A 24,683-nucleotide genomic window follows, 5' to 3' on the forward strand; every position below is an offset into this window, starting at 1 on the left:
CTCGCACCGACACAGCAACTTGCTGTCAAATTCCAGCAGCTGCGCACTTGTTCGTCTTGTGTTGGTTTCGAGTCTATCGGCCATTGGGGCGTGCACCACCGACCAGAGACCCTTACCAACGTCCTAAGGAATGATTTGAACCATGGCTAAGGGCTTTTGGCCAGCCACAATTCGAACCATACCAGAAACAACACCGAAACTCCAACCGAGAACCAACGTGCATGCGTGTGTAGTGTTTTGCTTAGATCGCTGTCTTGCGTCGTTCCAGTGGCCAATAATGGACCATGGCTCGACTTAGACATCTTGGGGTGTGGTATGAACCGTGGCTAAGGGCACAAGGCCAAGCCAGATCCGAACCAACACTCAAAAACCGAAACCATTTGCTGTCAAATGAAAGGGGCCGAGAGGGGAGGGGGGCGCTGCTCTTGCTTCTTGTTTTAAAACCGATGCACCACGGACCAAGCCACCAAAAGGGCGTCTTAGTCACGTCTTAGACATGATAGGGGAGTGATCTAACCATGGCTATAGGCCCTTAGGGCAGCCATGGTCGGATCCCTTCCCTTGACAGCATAACAGATTTTTTCGAGACACAAAAAGGGGCAGTGGGGAGTGCTGCTGTCATTTCGAGTTTCTAGCATGCTTGGGGCTAGTTTGAATGGACCAACATGGTCCTAATGCATCCTACTATATGTATATAAGTCGTCCTGGGAGCCTGGAGTCGAGCCAATCACCTGGACACACACAAACCAGCAAAACCGTGAAGAGCACAAGAACAAAAATCTGTGCAGAAAAATTTCAGCACCTTGCTGTCAAAGGGGCTCGGTTTTCATGCTAAAAAAAATCGTGACATTGATATAAAAAAATTACTACTATGGCTTGATTGAGGTTTGAAAGAATCTAGACATGCCTTGGTTTCGTTTCGAAAGAAAACGAACGAAACGACGACGACGCGGCACGGCGGAGGTGGAGCGCTTTCTTTCCTTTCCTTGCTCTCGGTTTTCTCTCCTTTATTTGGCTATGAAACTCACGACTTTTCTCTCTATTTTTACCTCTGATTTTCGGTGGTAGGGAGGGTGATGGAGTGGTTATGAAGGTGAGGAGAAAGGGTGCACAATATAAGGGAGAATCAAGACCAAGTCTACTCAAATTTGAATTTTGAATTCTTGTTGCTATCAAATGTTGGTGGAGGGATCTAGAATGAGGTGTGGCCGATTTCTTGAGCTTATTAGACTAGGATAATGTTAATTATTTAATTAATTGGAGCTAAACAAAATTGGAGGGATTATCCTATTAATTAAATACCAAGAAGAGGTCAAAGTGATGAGTTGGCAATGAATCTTCTAGCAACTATGGGGTGGCCGAAATTTATAATAAAAATGAAGGGGGATAAGTTGATTATCTAATAAATTAATAACCTTTAAAAGCCTCACTAATCTTTTAATTTATTTAGTGAACTAATCCCTTAATTAAGAACTTAAATGAACTAATTTTTCTACTCGCCTCAAATAATTAAAATATATCCTCAAACCTCCTTTTTAACTTAAATGAACTTACTTGCTAGCTAAATTTAAATCATGGAAATATTTTCTGAAATCTTAAATTTATCTCTAAACTCCAACTCCGGTCCGGCCTCACTGAATTTACTGAAAAGCTGAAAATCAAGCTACTGAACTGAAATAATAAAATAATTAACTTCAAAGAAATGCATTAAAATAAACATGCACTGAAGTCAATTAAATTTTAAAATAATAGAATTATGCATGACTTATACGTAGACTGATTTACGAGTTCTACAATCCTCCCCCCCTTAAAAGAAATTTCGTCCTCGAAATTAGAACTCACCGAATAACTCGGGGTAACGCTCCCTCATCTCTGACTCAGACTCCCACGTAGCTTCCTCCTCTGAATGGTTGAGCCATTTGACTTTGACTCGCTTAACCAGCTTGTTCCGAAGCTTCTTCTCCTGTCTGTCTAGGATCTGCACTGGTCTTTCCTCATAAGATAGGTTCGGAGTAAGCTGCAACGGCTCAAAATTCAGCACATGCGAAGGGTTCGCCATGTACTTTCTCAGCATGGAGACGTGAAAGACATTGTGTACTCCGGCCAGATTCGGCGGAAGAGCCACACGATACGCTAGCGTCCCAACTCTGTCGAGGATCTCAAACGGTCCAATGAATCTCGGACTGAGCTTCCCTTTCTTCCCAAATCTCATGACACCCTTCATAGGTGCCACTTTCACGAAGACATGGTCGCCCACTGCAAACTGTAAGTCTCTCCTCCGCTGATCGGCATAACTCTTCTGCCGGCTCTGAGCAATCCTCATCCTATCACGGATCTTGGCTACTACCTCTGCTGCCTGCTGAACAATCTCTGGACCCAACTCTGCTCTCTCTCCTACCTCATCCCAATGAACAGGAGATCGACACTTGCGTCCATACAGCGCTTCATACGGAGCCATACCAATAGAAGACTGGAAGCTGTTGTTATAAGTGAACTCAACCAATGGTAAGTTCGTCTCCCAACTCCCTGAGAAATCGATGACGCAAGCGCGAAGAAGATCCTCCAAAATCTGAATAACTCGCTCCGACTGTCCATCTGTCTGCGGATGGAAAGCTGTGCTAAACAGCAGCTTCGTACCCAAAGTCGAATGCAAACTCTTCCAAAATGAGGAAGTGAATCTGGGATCTCTGTCGGATACGATCGAAACTGGAATACCATGAAGTCGGACTATCTCCCGGTTATACAACTCTGCATACTGAACCATGGTGAAAGTCGTCTTAATAGGCAAGAAGTGCGCTGATTTGGTAAGACGATCTACAATCACCCAAATGGCATTCGATCCTCTGGCTGACCTCGGCAATCCGGTCACAAAGTCCATGGTAATGTTCTCCCACTTCCACTCGGGAATAGGAAGAAGCTTGAGCAAACCTGCTGGTCTCTGATGCTCGGCCTTCACTAACTGGCAAGTCAGGCACTCGGATACAAAACGCCTGATGTCCTTCTTCATCCCTGGCCACCAATACAATAGCTGCAGATCTTTGTACATCTTCGTACTCCCAGGGTGAATGGAGTACGGGGACATATGGGCCTCTGATAAGATGTCTGCTCGGATAGAATCACTGTTAGGAACCCATATCCTATCTCGGTATCTCACAATACCGTCGCTGACTGTATACAAGACACTGCCCTTGGATTCATCTCTCTTCTTCCACTGTGCCAACTGCTCATCTGCGGCCTGACCACTGCGAATACGGTCCAAAAGAGAAGACTGAATGGTCAAGGTAGATAGACGAGGAACTCTACCTCGAGGATAAGTCTCAAGACCGAACCTCTGCATCTCAATCTGAAGAGGTTTCTGCTTAGTCAAATGAGCCATCACTGCGACTTTTCTGCTCAAAGCATCCGCAACTACATTAGCTTTACCCGGGTGGTAGCTAATGTCACAATCGTAGTCTTTCACAAGCTCCAACCAACGCCTCTGACGCATGTTCAGCTCCTTCTGCGTAAAGAAATACTTGAGGCTCTTGTGGTCGGTAAAGATCTGGCATTTCTCTCCATACAGATAGTGCCTCCAAATCTTCAAAGCAAAGACTACGGCCGCTAACTCCAGATCATGGGTGGGGTAGTTCTTCTCGTGGATTTTCAGCTGTCGAGAAGCATATGCTATCACTCTCCCATGCTGCATCAATACTGCGCCAAGACCGAGCTTCGAAGCATCGGTATAAAGAACGAACTCGCCGGGTCCTGACGGTGTGGCCAAAACTGGTGCTGAAATAAGAGCTTGCTTCAAAGTATCGAAGCACTTCTGGCACTCATCGCTCCACACAAACTTCACATTCTTCTTTGTCAGTGCTGTGAGTGGAACGGCAATGGATGAGAATCCCTGAATGAACTTCCTGTAATATCCTGCCAGCCCAAGAAAACTGCGGATCTCGGATGCATTCTGAGGCACAACCCAATCTCTGACTGCTGCAACTTTTACGGGGTCTACCTCGATGCCACTGCTGGAGACAATGTGGCCTAGGAACGCCACCTTTTCGAACAAGAATTCGCATTTACTGAACTTCGCGAATAGTTTGTGCTTCTGCAATGTCTGCAACACTGTGGTCAGATGCCTGCTGTGCTCCTCCCGACTCTTGGAGTAGACGAGTATGTCATCTATGAACACTATCACAAACTGGTCGAGGTATGGCTGAAATACGCGATTCATGAGATCCATGAAGATCGCTGGCGCATTCGTCAGACCGAACGGCATCACAAGGAACTCGTAGTGACCATAACGAGTCCTGAAAGCTGTCTTCGAGACATCAGCATCTCTCACTCTCAACTGATGATAACCAGAACGCAGATCAATCTTGGAGAAAATCGAAGCTCCCTGCAACTGGTCAAACAGATCCTCAATCCTCGGTAGTGGGTACTTGTTCTTAACTGTAACCCTGTTCAACTCCCGATAGTCAATGCAAAGCCTCATCGAGCCATCCTTCTTCTTAACAAACAAGACCGGCGCGCCCCATGGTGAAAAGCTCGGGCGAATGAACACCTTGTCGAGAAGTTCCTGAATCTGCTTCTTAAGCTCTGCCATCTCTGTCGGTGCTAAACGGTACGGCGCTTTGGAGATCGGAGCCGTACCTGGCATAAGCTCGATGGAAAACTCCACCTCTCTCTCGGGTGGCAAACCAGAGACGTCTTTGGGAAAAACGTCTAAGAAATCTCTGACAATCGGAATATCAGAGGCTGACTGGCTGGATTCCTCGGGGACAGCTAAAAAGGTCGCTAGAAATGCTCGACACCCTCTATGCATGAGTTTCCTAGCCTGAACATATGGAATAATGCGCGGTAACGAAAAGTACCTGTCCGGCTCAAATAAGAACTGCTCCATTCCAGGCGGTCGGACAAGAACAGATCTCCGCTGGAAGTCTATCAACACTCTGTTCTTCAGTAGCCAATCCATCCCTAGGATGATGTCGAATTTCGGCATCGGTAGCAAAATCAGATCCGCATATACAAGCTTACCGTGCAGCTCAAGGTCTATATCTCGGATAACATTGGTGGCTGCCATCTCCTCGCCTGACGGCAACACTACTGAAAAGGCTATGTCTAGCCCAATGGTCTTGATCTTCAGAAAGTTTGCAAAGATCTCCGATATAAACGAGTGAGTGGCCCCTGAATCTATCAAGGCCTTGGTAGCTTTGCCGGCTATGAAAATTCTCCCTGAAAGTTCGGAATACTAAGCAGAACCCAACGATCACAAGAGCTAAGCTTATAGACATACAAAGGTCAAAGTTCTTCTAACTAAGTCCCGAAAATATCACTAAGTAGAGCATGCAATCCTATCGTGGTTCTATGTTCAAATCTTACTCCCGATAGTCAAAACACAGAATTTCAATGATAACTTAAAGCTTAAAGGTACCTGTCAATAACATGGTCTCAGGGTTGGTTTCCGCGGCATGGAAAGCGAAAACTCGGCCCTGAGTAGGCAGATTCCTCTGCGGGCAATGTGGCGACATGTGGTCTGGACTGCCACACTTAAAATACTTTCCTGAGCCAGCCATACATGCTCCAGGATGGCGGCGAGAGCACCTCGGACAGACTGGGTACTCCTGAGTCCTCGGGGCTGGGCGTCCCCGCTGCTGTTGCTGCTGCTGCAGGTGGTGACCTCTGTTTCTAGGCGGCCCATGGAATGGCCTCTTATGTTGCTGCTGATGCTGATGAGGAGGAGGGCGGTGTGGTGCCTGGACTGGGCGCTTGCCCTGTCGGTCCCTCTCAATATCCCGCTGATCCTGTTCTGCGGCTAAGGCCTTGGAGACGGCAATCTCATAAGTGGCAGGGTCAGATACCCTAACATCCCGGCGCAAGATCGGCCGTAGTCCCACCAGAAAATGCATCAACTTTGCTCTGGCATCATTTGCTATCAGGGGCACAAAGTGACAGCCCCTCTCGAACTTACGGATAAACTCCGTAACTGACATATCCCCTTGCCTCAGACTCATGAACTCTGTGGTCAGTCTGGTGCGAACCTCCTCACCAAAATACTTGGAGTAGAAAACCTCCGTGAATCGGGTCCAAGAAAGTGTAGCCAAAGTCAAGGCTACTGACGCTCCTTCCCACCATAAGCGGACGTCTCCAGTAAATAAATAGGTCGCACATCGAACTCGGTCGGCGTCTCCCAGCTCCATGAAAGCAAAGATAACCTCGAGGGACTTGATCCATCCCTCGGCAACCATGGGGTCAGATGTCCCGGAGAATTCCTTTGGGCGCATCTTCATAAATCGCTCATAGACGGCCTCGGGCCCTGTCGGCCTAGTCACCACAGCATTGTTCCCCGCAAACTGTGCGAAGAACTGAGTCATCCCAGCTAACATCTGGGCATTCATGTCCGGTGGGGGCGGTGGAGGAGGTGGAGGAGGAGGAGGAGGTGTCTGCCTCTCTTGTCTCTGATCATCGTCCTCGCGACGGTGCTCGCCACCACCTCTCGGGCGTCCAACTTGGCGTCTAGGGGGCATACTGTTCCATACATAACCCGTACGTAACTAACATGCATAATTCCATAATTTATTATAACTGAATACTGAAATACTGAATGTCTGGAAGCATGCTGACAAAATAAATTCATGCTTTAAATAATTGCTGAACAAAATGCTGAACTGAAAACTTACAGACCGAAGACGTGGCTTCGTGAGCTTCTCGCAGTCAGTAGTAGTGAAACCCTATACAGAACATGGCTCTGATACCAATTGTAAAGGCCCTAAAACTTCTTGCTTTAAAATTTGCGGAAAATTAAAAATTTTCTTTTTAAAAGAACTTAAATGGCCTCATTCGTAAAATCGTCTGATAAATCAAGTTCAAAGTTTAAAATAGTAGCAGCGGAAGAAAATAAAGTCTTGCCAAAAATAACAATTTAAAAATTATCCAACTACTGATAAAAATTGTTTGCGGAATAAAATAGCAACTGCTGCACTGAGGTCCTCGGGTGCCACTATTGCCGACCCAAGCTGGCTCACTGGTCCCCGCCCTCGGCCCTGACCTCATCAGTACCTACAACAATCAAGTCTAGTGAGTCTAAAGACTCAGCATGCATATATCGCAGGTAACGAGTAAAAATCTGGAGTAAAATATGCATGGGATAAAATATCATGCCATGTGACATGCTGAAAATAATCTGTACTGAGCAATTATAATACGTGCATGCTGAACTGATAATCACAGTGAAAATAATTGCTCCTTGGAGCCTGCACTGAAATAATTGATAAAACTTTTCTGTTGAGATTATGTTTTACGCCTGTGGCCACTGCACTAAGCTGAACTGATCGGTAACTGACTACCGGGGAGCCTGGAACCGAGCTGGCGGTCACTGAAGACCCGATGGTACCAACCTGAACTGAGCGGTCACTGAAGACCCGATGGTACCAACCTGAACTGAGCGGTCACTGGCGACCGTATAAATAATAATAATGCTCCCACATAGTGAATGAACCACAAGCCATATCGCATAAATCTCAAAAATAATCATTTTCTGTTTTCATGCACGTAAAATAATTAACTGACGATAATGAAAATATCCTGAAATTTTACCAACTGGAATGGATCGTCCCCAGGCTCGCTGCGACCTAAATATGCCATAAAATATGCAATAGATTTTTTTCTTGGATGAATGATGCACTAACGTTTGAAAATTTTGACAATTACGCTTAACGACTCCGTATTTTAATCATGACTCCGAACCAACCCGAACCAACACAGAACCGTCATCACGTCATGATTAAAATACGCTAAACATACTGAAAATATGCTCCTAAAATGATGAGGGTCGAATTCATGTGAAACGGAGGCCAAAACGTGAAACGCTCTTTCGAGAGTCAATTTGGCACGTCGCACCGTAAATTCTCGTACGACCTCAAAAATGCTCCGAATGATGAACGGTCGAAAACATGACCTTCCTAACTCAATGGGGCACTGTCCAGTCCAAGGCCATAGGCTAAAAGCCAACCAAGAACTCAAACGAGCCCTCGCACCGACACAGCAACTTGCTGTCAAATTCCAGCAGCTGCGCACTTGTTCGTCTTGTGTTGGTTTCGAGTCTATCGGCCATTGGGGCGTGCACCACCGACCAGAGACCCTTACCAACGTCCTAAGGAATGATTTGAACCATGGCTAAGGGCTTTTGGCCAGCCACAATTCGAACCATACCAGAAACAACACCGAAACTCCAACCGAGAACCAACGTGCATGCGTGTGTAGTGTTTTGCTTAGATCGCTGTCTTGCGTCGTTCCAGTGGCCAATAATGGACCATGGCTCGACTTAGACATCTTGGGGTGTGGTATGAACCGTGGCTAAGGGCACAAGGCCAAGCCAGATCCGAACCAACACTCAAAAACCGAAACCATTTGCTGTCAAATGAAAGGGGCCGAGAGGGGAGGGGGGCGCTGCTCTTGCTTCTTGTTTTAAAACCGATGCACCACGGACCAAGCCACCAAAAGGGCGTCTTAGTCACGTCTTAGACATGATAGGGGAGTGATCTAACCATGGCTATAGGCCCTTAGGGCAGCCATGGTCGGATCCCTTCCCTTGACAGCATAACAGATTTTTTCGAGACACAAAAAGGGGCAGTGGGGAGTGCTGCTGTCATTTCGAGTTTCTAGCATGCTTGGGGCTAGTTTGAATGGACCAACATGGTCCTAATGCATCCTACTATATGTATATAAGTCGTCCTGGGAGCCTGGAGTCGAGCCAATCACCTGGACACACACAAACCAGCAAAACCGTGAAGAGCACAAGAACAAAAATCTGTGCAGAAAAATTTCAGCACCTTGCTGTCAAAGGGGCTCGGTTTTCATGCTAAAAAAAATCGTGACATTGATATAAAAAAATTACTACTATGGCTTGATTGAGGTTTGAAAGAATCTAGACATGCCTTGGTTTCGTTTCGAAAGAAAACGAACGAAACGACGACGACGCGGCACGGCGGAGGTGGAGCGCTTTCTTTCCTTTCCTTGCTCTCGGTTTTCTCTCCTTTATTTGGCTATGAAACTCACGACTTTTCTCTCTATTTTTACCTCTGATTTTCGGTGGTAGGGAGGGTGATGGAGTGGTTATGAAGGTGAGGAGAAAGGGTGCACAATATAAGGGAGAATCAAGACCAAGTCTACTCAAATTTGAATTTTGAATTCTTGTTGCTATCAAATGTTGGTGGAGGGATCTAGAATGAGGTGTGGCCGATTTCTTGAGCTTATTAGACTAGGATAATGTTAATTATTTAATTAATTGGAGCTAAACAAAATTGGAGGGATTATCCTATTAATTAAATACCAAGAAGAGGTCAAAGTGATGAGTTGGCAATGAATCTTCTAGCAACTATGGGGTGGCCGAAATTTATAATAAAAATGAAGGGGGATAAGTTGATTATCTAATAAATTAATAACCTTTAAAAGCCTCACTAATCTTTTAATTTATTTAGTGAACTAATCCCTTAATTAAGAACTTAAATGAACTAATTTTTCTACTCGCCTCAAATAATTAAAATATATCCTCAAACCTCCTTTTTAACTTAAATGAACTTACTTGCTAGCTAAATTTAAATCATGGAAATATTTTCTGAAATCTTAAATTTATCTCTAAACTCCAACTCCGGTCCGGCCTCACTGAATTTACTGAAAAGCTGAAAATCAAGCTACTGAACTGAAATAATAAAATAATTAACTTCAAAGAAATGCATTAAAATAAACATGCACTGAAGTCAATTAAATTTTAAAATAATAGAATTATGCATGGCTTATACGTAGACTGATTTACGGGTTCTACATATATATATATATATATATATATATATATATATATATAAAACCACTTCAGAAATCAAACTACTATACTAATTTTTAAATTGTCATTTTCATCAGCTAACAAAAAGTTTTTTTAATAAATTTTCGCTGAAAAAAATCAATGAAGTGTGGTATACATACATCGAAAATTTATTAAAAAAACTTTTTGTTAGCTGATGAAAATGACAATTTAAAATTAGTATAGTAGTTTGATTTCTGAAGTTGAAAACCTACATACACATATGATATTAAAGTTGTGTGTTTTAAAAGTAGATATCTTCTGTTCATATTATTTTTATCATTCGGACAATCTACTCTAGAAACGATGTCATCTTCATTAATTGAAATTTTACGCCGATGATTTATTATTGTATCTTTTTACGTAAAACTGCATAACACAAATTATCATAAATTTTATTTTATTCTTTTAATCTTTCTTTAAAAATTCTCGAATAATACACTCCACAATAATTACATAAAAAATGAAAAAAAAACAATAATTATTTATTTTAATCAATTTGATTAAAATATTACTTCAACCAGTTTTTCATAAAAACATTCAATTATAATTTGATAATTAACGTTTCTACAAGAAAATATCAACTAAATCTGGTCGACCAAATTATTTTTCCCTCAACAAATTTGATGTTCAAACTAATTTATAATATTTTTATTTAACATAGAGTACGATCATTTAAAATTATCTTATATTATCATTTTTTGTCTCATAAACGTTGAACCACTATTAAAAAATAATAATTGATTCTTCATTTAATTATCTTACATATAAATTAATTTATATATGAAGCACAAAAAGTGATAAAAATGTAAATTTTGAGTTAGCAAAAAAATTTCTATGTGAAAAATATTTTAGGTGCAACATATTTATTTTTTATTTTCGTTATAAAACCAGATACGACATAGTTCAAAATATATCAACAAGTCACTGATTTTGATATAAGGGTGTTAACTTTTAACGTGACTCGAAAAAACCATAAATCCAAACGGAAAAAGTTGGAAAGAAATTGAACCAAAATAAGATGCAAATCATTTATTCAGATATAAATATTTAAAATAAAGTTTATATTGTTCAGGTAGGGATATATTTGTACAAACTAAATCAACAAAACAATAAAATTTAATTAGATAATAAATAATTTCATTTTATTTTTGTAATATTATATATTTCATATGAAAATAATTAACATTTATATTTATTTTTTGTTTTTGATAATTATTAGATTTTATATTTTTAAGTTGTACTATAACTAATATAATATATATATATATATATATATATATATATATATATATATATATATATATATATATATATATATACATATATATTCCGCTATCATAATAATAAAAAAATATTATTTCTCAGCATAGGCTCATTTCTTTAACTTTGAAAAAAAATTAAACAGACATATATAAGTTTACTTTTGCCTCAAGTTTAATATTCATACTCACGTATTTTACCATCAAATTAATCTTTCTTACTTTTTTTTGTGGCAAAAAACAGGGTACAATGATTCATGGATTGATTTTCTCAAATGTCAATGAATATTTTCGCAAGTTATTGGAAATCAATAAGTAGTATACAATATACAACCCTCTTATCAAATACATAGACTCGAGATATTCAAATGTCAACCCCAAATTTTAGCTGAATTTACAAAAAAATATCATAGTTTCATAGCTACCTCGGATGCTAAAGATGCCACACCTAACATTTAAATTCAAGGGAATTGACGAACTCACCAATATCATGAATACAAAAGAAGTTCTGCGTAAGTTCCCTTATCTTGAATAAATAATTTTTCCAGCTGAAAATAGAAGTCATATTTATATTCATAACACCAATGAAATGTGTACAGATGTGATCGGTATACCAAATAAAGTCATGCCATTAAGCAATTTCACCAGATCAGATAAAAAAGAGGTCAAATGAGACAAGTTATGCTTCTCAACATGAGGTAAATTTAAATAAAAACATTCTACATATAAACATGCATATCTTAAATTTTGTAACATATAAATTATTTTGTTTAGAATGGAAACTATTTCTGTCACTATGTGGGACGACTTGGCAATACACGAAGGGCAATTGATGAAGCGCATTGAGTCTGAACATCCTATTGTTGAATTTTTCCATCTGATTATGCAAATCTTTCTCTGTATGTTATAAAACAAACCTTCTTTCTTCATTTCCTATATTTTTTTTTTAGCAAAAATGACTAATGTGTGGTGTAAATCGAAAAAATGAAACATATGCACAACATTTACAAACTATGCTGACAACTGCAATGATTCTTAACCCACTATATGACACCGCCAAAGAAATACAAACATGGTACATATTTCTGAATTTCTAACTCTTCGTCGTGAGTTATACATTTCATTGTATAAATTGTATGAACTTACTTATTTATTCACAAAAATTATTCTAGCATGACAACTTTCTTTTTAAATATATAAAATGATGTTAGAAACTAGATAAAAATAGTGGACATTTTGTTTATTATAGTATATGAATTCTTAAAGACTATTATTTATAATAGATTTGTAGGTTGGATGCAGACCAAAAACAAGATAAGTTAAAAGAACTTGGGGTTACGAAGACATTCACAGACGCCAAACAAGTGACATTAGATGATGTAACAAAAAATCAAGCTATGTTGATGGAGGTACTGCATTTACTGTTTATGAATCATAATAGTTTTAATTACTAAAATGATACAAAACAAAAATCAGATAATTTGCCCATGCTAAATATTAAAAGTTTTAACAATTAACATTCAAACTAAGCCAAGATTCGAAATGCTTCTTATTTTTACATAAAACAACTACTATTTGATACGGAGTAAGATAAAGGAAATCGAAAACAAAGCTACTCCATGGTATGAAGCATGTGATCATTGTTTCCAAGCTACCACAAAAACAAACAACAAAGCAAGTTGTGCCAATTGCATCAACTATCCAATTAAGATCATTCCAAGGTAATAAAAAATACCAATACCCAACCCAAGTTTTAGATTACGGTAAAAAAAAAAAAGAAATGATCACTACTTTACTTCTTTATGTTGCAGGTATAGAATAACAATCACAATTGAAGACGGGAATGAGACGGTAAGAATAACATTATTTGGAAAAATTGTAGCATCTTTTGTTGGATGTTCTATTGAAGATTTCATTCAAATTCATGACCAGGTACAAGATAAAACAAACAAATGATTTTCTATTTACAAAAATAGAATATTTAGATTTTCAATCTAACAATAAAAATTTGCAATGCAAACTTTACCAAATAACCCATATAAAGATTTGTTAATTAAATCAACCAAACTCCAAGCTCCACACATTCTTGTTCAAGTTGGATAATTCAGTAGAAATACGTGATGGAGTTTTAAAGATCGTGGTAAATGCTATTGAGATACATGACAATTACCCAACAACAAACAGGGGCGGATTTAGTGTAGGGCGAACGGGGGCCACGGCCCCCCCAAAAAATTTAAAAAAATTTTTAGTATATATTAATTTTTTTAAAACTAAATATATAAACAGATATATATATATATATGGCCCCCCCAAATTGAGTGATACGTCCATGTATCTCAGTGGCTAAAGCCACTTACCACGTTTGCTCCGCCCGATTTCGAAACCTGGTGCCTCCTTTTTTTATTTTAGCGACGGTTGTGACGAAAACCGTCGCAAATTTAGCGACGGTTTATTATAACCGTCGCCATATAGCGACGGTTTTTTCAAAAACCATCGCAAAATAAACTAAGTGGCCCCCCACTGTCGAAATCCTAGATCCGCCCCTGACAACAAATGTCAATATCAGGAAATGGAGATATCGGAAGATTATCAAGCAAACTAAACAAAGCAATGTACCGCCAAAGATAGAAAAGTCAAATGAATTAAGCATCAACATAAACATAAATATCTATGAAGATGAAGATGAAGATGAAGATGGAATAGAGATTTGAGATGACGAATCATTTGCCGCCTACAAAAAAAGAGCTAAAAAGATAAAAATCGATGGGTACAAAAAGATTTCAGGGGATCTTCAAATCAAAGACAAGAAAATGTGATGATTTTATTTGTAACCAAATAATTATCTATTAATAGTTATTCTTATTGCAAAAATAATTCCAACTTATTTTAATAAGATTATCATATACAAATTATCTCTATTTCTCTGCGTACAACGCACGTACATTTATCTAGTAAAACATAAATATGACTAAAGTTTTCAAAAAAAAAAATATCTGGAAAATTCTCAATATCAAACTTTAATAGTTAAAAGAAAAATATAATATTAATTAAGTTTCGATAATTTCAACCTAAATCAATTTTTGGTGTGAAATCATGCTGAATAACATGATGAACAAAAAATTCATTCTATTCATAATTAAGCGTCAATAGATTGTTAAAAAAATATCAAATGAATTTATTTTTGAATTAGTTGGTTATACGACAGAATAAAAATTATTCATAAGTCTGAATAAAAATTATGTCTTATGAGAGTGAAATATCTGTTGACTTTCCACATTCTTAAGTTATTTGTGAATGTACATTTTCAGTTCATTGGTGTAGTTACTTCGTGCTAAGTTGCTGCAAAGTTTTGTCGTTGTATCATGAAAAACAGTTGTTCGTCCAAATGCTCTAAGCACTGTCGGAGGAGAATTTTTTTTAAGAAAACTATACTCCATATAGACATCGGTTTGATTTATTGTTTGAAAATAACATCTGTACATAAAATAATTTATTCCATTTACACAAGAAACATATTCAAGCAGCTGGTAAGCAAGTGTGTTTGTATAGTTAAGCCCACTGGACTCCGAAGAATTCAAACTTTTAAAAAGTTTGCCCGAAAGAACTTAAAATAATTAACCAAAATTACTATAGATAACCTCGTGTCATCATAAATCAATAATTGTTCCAAATGAAAGCAAAAAAGGCCATGTGGAAAAGAAAGAGAATCAGATGTTGATTCCAAAATGGTTGGCAAGTTCTGCAAATACAACAAAGAAGACGCATTTTTATGTGTGATGTCTTTATAATCCACAACACAGGTTTTATGACCTGTGCATGGATTCAAGAATTTTCTTCGAGTTGGAAACGATGTGATGCATTAAAGATTTAAAGAAGAAGTGAATTATAGATGAAAGAAGCTAGTGAATGATCTAAATTCTTTGTTCGCAAAAGGGCCACTTGACATTGATAAAAGAGTATTTCCTTACAAAAAGTTAACATCTTCCTAGATCTTGAAAGCTTACAGCACTTCTAAAAATCATACGAGCCATCGAATTGCTCTAATCGTCAAGCTTAAACAAATATGTGCACTAGCCTTTCAAGCCCGCTCAACGACCATGCAACAACTAGGTAAAATCTGCACTAAGAAAGAAACATGTTCATGCATTGGCATTGGCATTGGCGGTCTGGGACGGCAGTCTCTGGTGGCTATGTTCACCTTCATAAGTTACAACGAGCATGGTAGGATCTTCCAAGCATCTCTCCACATGTTTTCTTGCAGGACACCCTCTCATGCTGCTGCATTTGTAGTATCCCCTGGCAGCAAAATGCACCAATATGATTTTTTCCAGTGACGCCAACTTATAAATGTCTACAGTTTACCATCTCCATATCATACAAATATATATACGACACACTTATAAAATGCTCGACACTCGAGACTTGCCCAAAAAGGCCATATTGTGATGTTCCAGATTCAACAACAAATGTTAAAACTTGTGGAAATTCATCTGTTAAGATTATACCTAGGGTGAGGAGAACCTTTGATTGGTTTCTGGCCATATTTCCTCCAAGAGTACTCATCGGCGGGGATATCAGCTAACTTGTTGCTTATAGCAGGTACTTTGATAGACCTCTTTACTCTGTGCTTCCTGTTCACCATGTCCAGAATTTACAACACAAAAACAGAACAAAATATGTAAGAGGTGTGGTGTGATAGGCTGACATGTAAGATGTTGTATCAAACTAATGAGTTGAAAGGAAGACGAGACCTCTTCTTGGTGCAATGACATCTACCACTTCCTCCACATTTTACACTCCCACGCTCCCCACTTCCAAAACACTTTTTCCTTTGATTATAAGAGATCTGATCGGCGGAACGAGAGGCGCCAATCAAATGGAAGGAATTTCCATTTAAGTTAGCAACACTACCATCTACACTCAGTGAAGAGATAAATGACCTAGTGGATGACATGTTGGGAGTGCAGGTGGAGCTGTCAAAATTCAGGCTAAGGCCGCTACTACAGCGCCTATACATCAATTCAGCCTGCTGTTTCATTTGCAACTGCTGAAGTTGGAGCCTCTGCTGCTGGAGAAAATAATAGTTTGGTGATGGTGTTTGTTGCTGAACTTGAAGAGGGTTCTTGCCATTTGAGCTCAAGTCCAGAAAAGGACATCCTAGAGTAAGATCATTTTTAGAATTAAAACGGGTTTCTTTAAGCGGGTTGCAGATTAGAAGAGGTTTAGGCTGCGGATCATCTGTTCTAAAGAAGGGACTTTCCAAGAAAATAGAATGGGGGAAAGGAGGTTGAATTTTCTTGAGTTTCCTCACTCTGGCATGCCCACATCTAGAGTTAAGAAGAGAGACAACTTTCCGGAATTTGTACACAGCCTCCCCAGTTTTCTCTGCTAGATTCTTACTCTGACTGTGATCCTGCGGCTGAAACAAGAGATTAATTACTCCATGGCAACTTTCAACAGCTTCACTATTTTCCCGTTCAACCTCTTTCATCTTACTTCCCCCCCTACCCCAGAAACAGCAAAGATAAGCCCAAGCGAGAGTCCCGATTCCAGAACTCAAAAATCAGTACAGCACGAGAGGATAGAAGGATGAAAAAGAAAGAAAATAAGAGAAAGGTCTTAAAACTGATTCAACAGAGCTCCTCAACTACACATACAAGAGACAAAAAAGAAACCCCGAGTCCATATTTGGAAAAATAAAATAAATCTTCTTTCTTTGAAACCGCAATCACGATAAAAATCCAAGGAAAAAGAAGGTTCAATCATTTCTGAATCTGTAGAGCGTAATATCAATCAAGAAATCATTTAAATAACCCAGAAGAAACCAGCTGCCTCAGAAGGAGTGAAGATTAAAGAAACTTAAAAAAGTCGGAAAGAATGGGCTTTCACTAGGACTTTTCGAAGGATAAAAATTATGCAATAGCCCCAGATTCCCTCAATCACCATAGGTTTCTGTTTATACTTATGGAAGAAAGAGACAAATTTTAGTTTGAAAAACGTGAAAGACAAGACTCCCCCAGAAAATTAACAGAACCCAAGAAAAAAGAAAATCTCAAAAATCCCCTCTTTTAAACATTTCTCATAATTGCCATTAACCAAAATTTATAATCATCGTTGCTACATTCAGTTGGATTACAGAGAGAGAATGTAGAGGAATCGAAGAGTAACAGTGGTTCTTGAAGAAGCTGGCGCATTAAAGATAAACCTGCGCACCAGAAGGGAGCAGGGTTGGGAGAGTATAAACTCCGGTCTCTGTCACAGATTTCAAAGTGGGGCCCACTGTCGTAGCTTTTCGGATTTATTTACTCCAAATTAATGCAAATATTTTCTATATCCCCGCCCTTTTTGCTACTTCCAATGCCGGGCTAGTCCTTTTTAGTCTACCATTCTTGTGTAATGATTAAACTAACAGTTGATATTTTTTCATGAAACAGACGAATTTTTAAATTATGTTTATATTTATAATATTTTTTATATTAAAAATATTATTTTTATAAATAACTTAAATAAAATATCAATATTATAAAATTGATTTGTAAAATCATCTTATGATAAAATAAATGACTTACATATTATTAAAAAATTAATTAATATTATATCAGCCTCCACTATTTCATATATAATTTGATTTTTATATTTAATAATTTTTTTTCATTTTACTGATGTACTTTTATTAATTTTTTTTGTATGAATTGAATAGGAATAAATAAAAATTCTATATATAAATGTATTTCTTCAATATTTTTAAATTTGTATGAAAAACAAATAAATTTACATATTTAAAATAAATGAAATATTATATTACGACAAAAATATTTAATATAAATAATATATAAAAAAATAAGCGGGCCACTGATATTTGGAGCATCCTCTGATAATAAATGCAAATAGCCGTTACAAGTTAGGCGAAAGCTTCTGTCACGTGTAGCCCTCACACCACAATGCAGACACCTCGCCGCCTTAAGTAGTTTCAAGTAGGGGTAATCTCGGTACATCATTTTTTTAAAAATAATCACTTTATATCTATATTTCTATATTATATTTTTCTATTATATATTATTAAATTTGAGATGTCTAGAATAATTAACTTTAGTATCATTATCTATTTAAATAATTATATTATTAATATTAAATTTTAAAACAAGTCATATGTAGCTCAGAGGATAAATCTTTAGTTTTTTAAGCGATAAAAATTTGTGTGAGACGATCTCATGAGTCGTATTTATGAGACAGATCTATTATTTGAGCCACCAATGAAAAAGTATTATTTTTTATGATAAGAGTATTATTTTTTATTGTGAATATGGATATAGTTGACCCTATCTCATAGATTATGATCCGTTAGACCCACTCTTTCTAAGCATAAGGTTATATGTTCAATTCTTACTTGAATTTTCTTTTCTTTTTCTTATTTTTTTAATTCACATATCAAAATTGCAGTATAGTTTCTCACTATTTTTTACAATTATATTTGAATCCTCATTTAAATATAAACAAAATAAATTATAAAAAAATATCGTATAAGCACGCAACGCTTGCATAAGTACACTAGTTATATTATTAAATATTTGGAGACCATTATAGCAACTAACTTTTGGTGTCATTGTCTATTTTAATAATTATATATATTAATAAAGTGTTAAAAGTATAATATAATCACTTGTAACTTAATGGATAGAGTCTTTGTTTTCTAAGCATCAAGTTGTATGTTATATTCTTAGTTTCGTCTTTTTTCTCTTTTTTTAATTTAATTTATATATCAAAATTACTGTATATTTTCTCATTATTTCTTATAATTATATTTTTATATTTATTAAATATAAAACACTGAATTATAAAAAATATTATACAAATATACAATGCATACGTCGATATACTAGTGTAGAATTAATTTTAAGATTTTGAGTGATTTTGAACGATTGCACCGATATGTGGTTTTTTTGTGTGAATGATAAATAGAATATAAAATATTAAAACTTTTTATTTAAATTGATTTTAAAACAATTGATAATATAATATTTTTCAAATATAAAAATAAAATTAGATAAAATGGTGATAAAAAAGATCAAAATATTTGTAGTAAAAGAAATAAATATTTTAACAAATACAAGACTAATTTGAAAATTATTTTAAGAAAAATATAAGTTTTTTTTTTAAAATAGGAGGAAGAATTTTTGTCTAGAGTTGAGATAAATTGAATAACAGTTTCTTTAACTGAGTATGTTGTTTACATATTATTATAATCATGATCCAAAAACTATGACAAAAGGTCTCGGTGTAACAGTTTGATGCGGTTTTTGACCTAGAAAAAAAAAAAAAAAACCCACACCATATTACTCAAGTGGTGGTGCCATAATTATTTTGATTTTAACAGAAAATTAGAATCAATTAAATAGTTTGAATTATAAAGGTGCATATTAATTCTCCAGTATAAGCTCTATTAAAAAAGGATTGAAATAATATGCCTTGGGAAGTATTAATCCACCAAACCATTAATTAAAGTAAACACAATGGACAAAGAAATCATTCAATTAAAGAAAAATGAAGAATCCGAATCGTGTATATATATATATATATATATATATATATATATATATATACATACATACTAATAAACGTGGCACACACGTTGCGTGTGTCCTGAATATATTTGTCTAATATATTAAATATTCATGATATTACAACATAATGATGTCACAACATAAAGAAGAGAGTTTATTTTTCACGGTGGCTAGTTTGGAGAAGAAATAATATTATTTTTTACGTTGGCAATTGTGAATATAATATTATACGGGTCTCATACTTAATATAATAGTAGAGATATACATACACAATAGTCAGCACTTGGATTCCAAACGAATAATCACGCTTTCAAAAAGTAAAAAAAAAAAAACTAGACAAGACACGACTTCGAAATTAGTAAACAAATGGATAATGCTTATCACTAATAGTACATTTTATCTTATAATTAATTACATGTGGATTGACTAATTTGTTTGCAACTGGAAAATTATAATATTTTAGTTGCCAAAGTCAAAAAAGAGATAAACCTGAAATTAATGAGATGTTACATTTAGATTCGGATCGATATACTGAAATGAAATAAGATAAGAATATAATCAATTTTGGAATGAAATAAAAATAAGAATGAAATGATAAGTTTATGTAATTCAAATTATTGATAACTAAAAACACGAATGAAATGAAATTATTTTTAATTTTCAAATAATTTCTTAAATAAATTTCAAAATACTCAAAAATATTTATTATTATTATAAAGTTATCATTATCATGAAACTAGGATAACTATTGACCTTAATTTTATTTTTATAAGTAGTTTTTTATTTATTAAATAATTACCTTTCAAAATAATAATAATTCACGATTATTATTTTAGTATTTAAATTTGATTTCAAAATATTATTATTTTGGTGTACGAATGATTGATAAATGAACTAATTAATACATTAACTATTATAAATATTTTAATTCATAAATGATCTAAAACCAGTTTTATCATTAACCTAAATTTTTAATAAATCCAATTTTTTTTACTAATTTCAATTAGATAAACAATTTTATTTTCAAAATTATTATTAATTTTTTTAAAAAATTATTTATGATAAAATTATCATAATATTTGTATTAAAATATTATAATTAATAATAATTTAAATATATCTCAACAAATAAAATAAATTTTATTTTCTCTATTATATATTAATAAAATTACAACTCAATAAATAAATTATTAATACAGCTAAATATATTTTAATAGACTAATAAAATATGTCATAAAGATCGGTCCCTGGAATTTGGAAGTACTGTTATCCTTAATCGTTCCATTTTAGTTTTTAAAACTTTGATATTGATTCGTTAAAAATTCGAAAAAATGTTCAACAATAAAATTACAAATCATGCAAAAAAACTAGTCTCCTAGAAAAAAGGCGGCACATGGTTGCCATAGCTTTTACATGAAGACATGTCAATCTCACGCACCGTCTCGATTTTTGTAGTTTCAACGTTCAAATTTGTGCATTATGATTTATTTATTAAGTTTTAATTTTATTAATGTTGGGGTCGATAAGGAGTTTAGAGGGAGTTGAATAAATTATTTCATTTGTTTGACGATTTTGCAAATGATGCTAGAATCCTGTTAGAGATTATAGCATATCTTGTTCGAATGTAAATCCTGCAGATCACAATAAATGCGGAAACGATCTAATGGAGTACGATGAGAAATAATAAAACATTAAGCAATTGAACAGTGGTTGTTTCTGGAAGTTCGAAGATAAAATCTTCTACGTCTCTCCTTTTTCTGTTTTCAGAAAGTATCACTAAAAGACTTTGGATATTACAGTACAACACTTGTACACACTAATTTTAGTAGGGATTACCCTTAGCCTACTGAAACTCTTAGTTACACAACTCCGTAAAAACGAATACAACAAAGTTCTAGAAAAGACTCTTTTCCAGTTTACAAACTCTTCTCAATGATATAGTAAAGTGTTTAGCTTGAAGAGAGTTATGAAACAGTAAAATTACAAAATGATCTCAGAAGATCGGATATAGATAATAAAGTGTGTGCTGTTTTTCTGTATGTTGAGCTTGAACATAAGTAGTTGATGAAAGCTCAAAACTCACGTTGAAATAATAGTTGCGTTGATAATGATAATAACGTTGTTTTTTTATAAATGATTGATCTTATTATATATAGAAAGCTTGAGTCCAATGTAAACAAAACAACTTCTTTTGAGAGGTTTCTATTAAAGAAATTGAAAGCCAACGATATTTGTTTCAGTTTTTTCACGAATTCGACATGGATCGAATTTTGGAAGGGGGTCATTGGTCTTTTGACAATCATCTCCTTATTCTACATAGACTTCAGCCGGGTGAGGTTCCTACACAAGTGCCACTCAACTTCATTCCATTTTGGGTCCAAATATATGACCTACCAATTAGGTATATATCTGAATCCATTGGTACAAAATTGGGAGATTTCATCGGTCAATTCATGAGCTACGACAACACAAACAATACGGGTTTTTGGAGATCTTACATGCGTATCCGCGTAGCAGTTGATGTGCGGAGACCCTTGTTGCGTTGTAAGAAAATATGTAAGCCGGGTGGAGATTGCTTTCTTGTCAATTTTAAATATGAGAAACTTGGTTCGTTTTGTTTTGTTTGTGGTGCTTTAGGACACACGGAACGGTTTTGTGAAAAACCATTCTCCTCGAATGACAAAGATATGAAGAGAGAATGGGGTGCCTGGATGCGAGCACCTGATAAACGCCTGTCACAGTCCAAAACATCCAAATGGTTACGTGAATATGCAGATTTGGGTGAGACTATTTCCGATGTACATTCCGGCCGATTCACTGATCATACCAGAATGCAAATGGCAGAAGGATCACAATCACTCATAAATCCCGAAACTCTCGGGACTTCAGGAGTAAATTTGTCAAAAGATTGTATCCCTAGAAAGGAAATGCTTGATACGCGGGATACTAGTGGTGAGTATCAATCTCATAATTTCAATGTTGAGGCGGGAAATATCAATGAAGAAAATATTGGGCTGCTTCTAACTGAGGATAGGAAAAGGCGACGGGCCAACATCCGTGCTGAGGCCCAAACAAATATGATGAATATTGATCCAAATACTCTCATGGATCCAATAACAGATATACCCAGTGCCACAACACATGAACCCACCTTCGATCATCAGAATACTACCATTGATAATATACAGTCTTTTTTAACGGCAGAGCCTGGCCACCAGGCCTGCCGACAGCCATGATCATCTTAAGTTGGAACTGCCGGGGTCTTGGCCATTCTCGAGCAGTTCAAAATTTGCATGAGCTTATACAAGTTCACAGGTCGGCGTTGGTTTTTCTTACAGAAACTTTAGTTAATTCGAAGAAAATTGAGGAGATTAGAATTTCTATTGGTTTTGATGGAGCTTTTTCGGTTGATCGTGAGGGACGAAGTGGAGGTCTTGTGGTTTTTTGGCGTTATGCCGATACATGCATGGTTTTAAACTACTCCAGAAACCATATCGACATGAAGCTATCTGAAGTTGGTCATGATGATTGGAGGCTCACAGGCTTTTATGGTTTTCCAGAGACTACTCGGCGCCGTCAGTCTTGGGAACTAATGCGAAAATTAGCCTCACTCTCTCCACTCCCATGGTGCATGATTGGAGACTTCAATGATATTCTAAATCACTCAGAGAAGCGAGGACAAGTCGATCGCCCGGAATGGATGATACGAGGCTTTAGGGACGCCATTGTTGATTGTGACCTACATGACATCCCCTTGAAAGGGCACCCTTATACATGGGAAAGGCATAGGGGACAACCGAACTCAGTGGAAGAGCAGCTTGATAGGGCCATGGCCTCATCTACATGGCATCACCACTTTGGGACAACATCGCTATCGAATCTGATAGCGTCCCACTCGGACCATTCACCAATCCTGCTTGACACTGAACCAAGAACTATAGCTAGCTCAAAATGGCAGTTCAGGTTCGAAAATAGATGGCTACAAGAGCAGGAGCTTCCGGTTGTTGTACAAAGCCATTGGCTCCCTCATGCAAACTTGAATGTGATCGACCAACTGAAGGAACTCTCTGAAAGTCTTTCAACTTGGAGTCGCTGTCTGTACCGGAATATTAAAGATAAAGTTGCAGGGTTAAAACAACAGATTGACCTCATGCGCAACAAAAATGATCCCATCTCTGCTGCGAAAATCCAGGAACTCAAAGCTACCCTATCGAGGCTTTTGGCACAAAACGAAACTTTCTCGAAGCAACGAGCAAAACAATTTTGGCTAAGGGACGGTGATATGAACACTAAATTCTTTCACTCGATGGCTACTAGGCGACGTGAGAGGAACATGCTGTTCAGGTTAACTGATGACACTGGAATAATATATGAAGCTTCAAATGATCTGTGTCGTATCGCTTATGAGTACTTTGAACAGCTTTTCATGTCAAGTGAAGCATGCTATGGCCCGGTGATATCCCAAATCGATCCAAAAGTCACGATAGAGGACAATGCCACTCTGATGGCCCCATTTACGGGGGATGAATTTCAAAAGGCTTTATTCCAAATGCACCCAGATAAAGCCCCGGGACCTGATGGGTACAACCCAGCCTTCTTTCAACGCTTTTGGCCCATTATTGGGGAGGATGTATGTAGTGACCCGTTCCAGAATCACCTACTAGTTGAGAACTAAGCATGCAATTAACTTAATTAATAATAATAATCAGAGATAACAGCGGAAAAGGCCAACAAACGATAGTTATACAACCCAATTGAAAATCCAGAACAACTCAACTTAAACTGAAATATACGGTACAACCATAATGAATCAAAGAGATACCGAAGAACTAAACCAACCAGCTACTCAACGTCCTCCTCCTCCTCCTCCTGAGCTGTCCAACCTGAGGCCTGCCCCGTGGGAATGGGGTGTCCAAGATAAACAAAACCGAGGACGTGAGCGATAAGAACGCCCAGTACAAAAGTATGAGTATACAAGCCTATATGAAATGCACATGCTATGATATGATACCAGGGTAGTCAAGAA

General features: G+C 36.8%; 3 protein-coding genes across 3 annotated transcripts; 1 reads left to right on the forward strand and 2 right to left on the reverse strand.

The window, feature by feature from the left end:
• Positions 1-1,831: 1,831 nt before the first annotated feature.
• Positions 1,832-2,323, reverse strand: LOC140808244 (uncharacterized). Its single transcript, XM_073165321.1, has one exon. It carries the CDS (start codon positions 2,321-2,323, stop codon positions 1,832-1,834), a length of 492 nt encoding a protein of 163 aa, XP_073021422.1.
• Positions 2,324-15,011: 12,688 nt separating this feature from the next.
• On the reverse strand, positions 15,012-17,315 carry LOC140831509 (probable WRKY transcription factor 21). Its single transcript, XM_073195266.1, has 3 exons — positions 15,849-17,315; positions 15,603-15,728; positions 15,012-15,393 (listed from the first exon to the last, which is right to left on the reverse strand). Exons 1-3 carry the CDS (start codon positions 16,586-16,588, stop codon positions 15,237-15,239), a joined length of 1,023 nt encoding a protein of 340 aa, XP_073051367.1. The 5' UTR covers positions 16,589-17,315; the 3' UTR covers positions 15,012-15,236.
• A 4,538-nt stretch (positions 17,316-21,853) lies between these two features.
• On the forward strand, positions 21,854-23,038 carry LOC140831516 (uncharacterized). The gene has a single exon (XM_073195273.1). The coding sequence runs from the start codon at positions 21,916-21,918 to the stop codon at positions 22,891-22,893; it is 978 nt and encodes a 325-aa protein (XP_073051374.1). The 5' UTR covers positions 21,854-21,915; the 3' UTR covers positions 22,894-23,038.
• Positions 23,039-24,683: the final 1,645 nt, after the last annotated feature.

The sequence above is a fragment of the Primulina eburnea genome, chromosome 1, assembly GCF_022965805.1.
Source record: "Primulina eburnea isolate SZY01 chromosome 1, ASM2296580v1, whole genome shotgun sequence".
NCBI classification, from domain to species: Eukaryota; Viridiplantae; Streptophyta; class Magnoliopsida; order Lamiales; family Gesneriaceae; genus Primulina; species Primulina eburnea.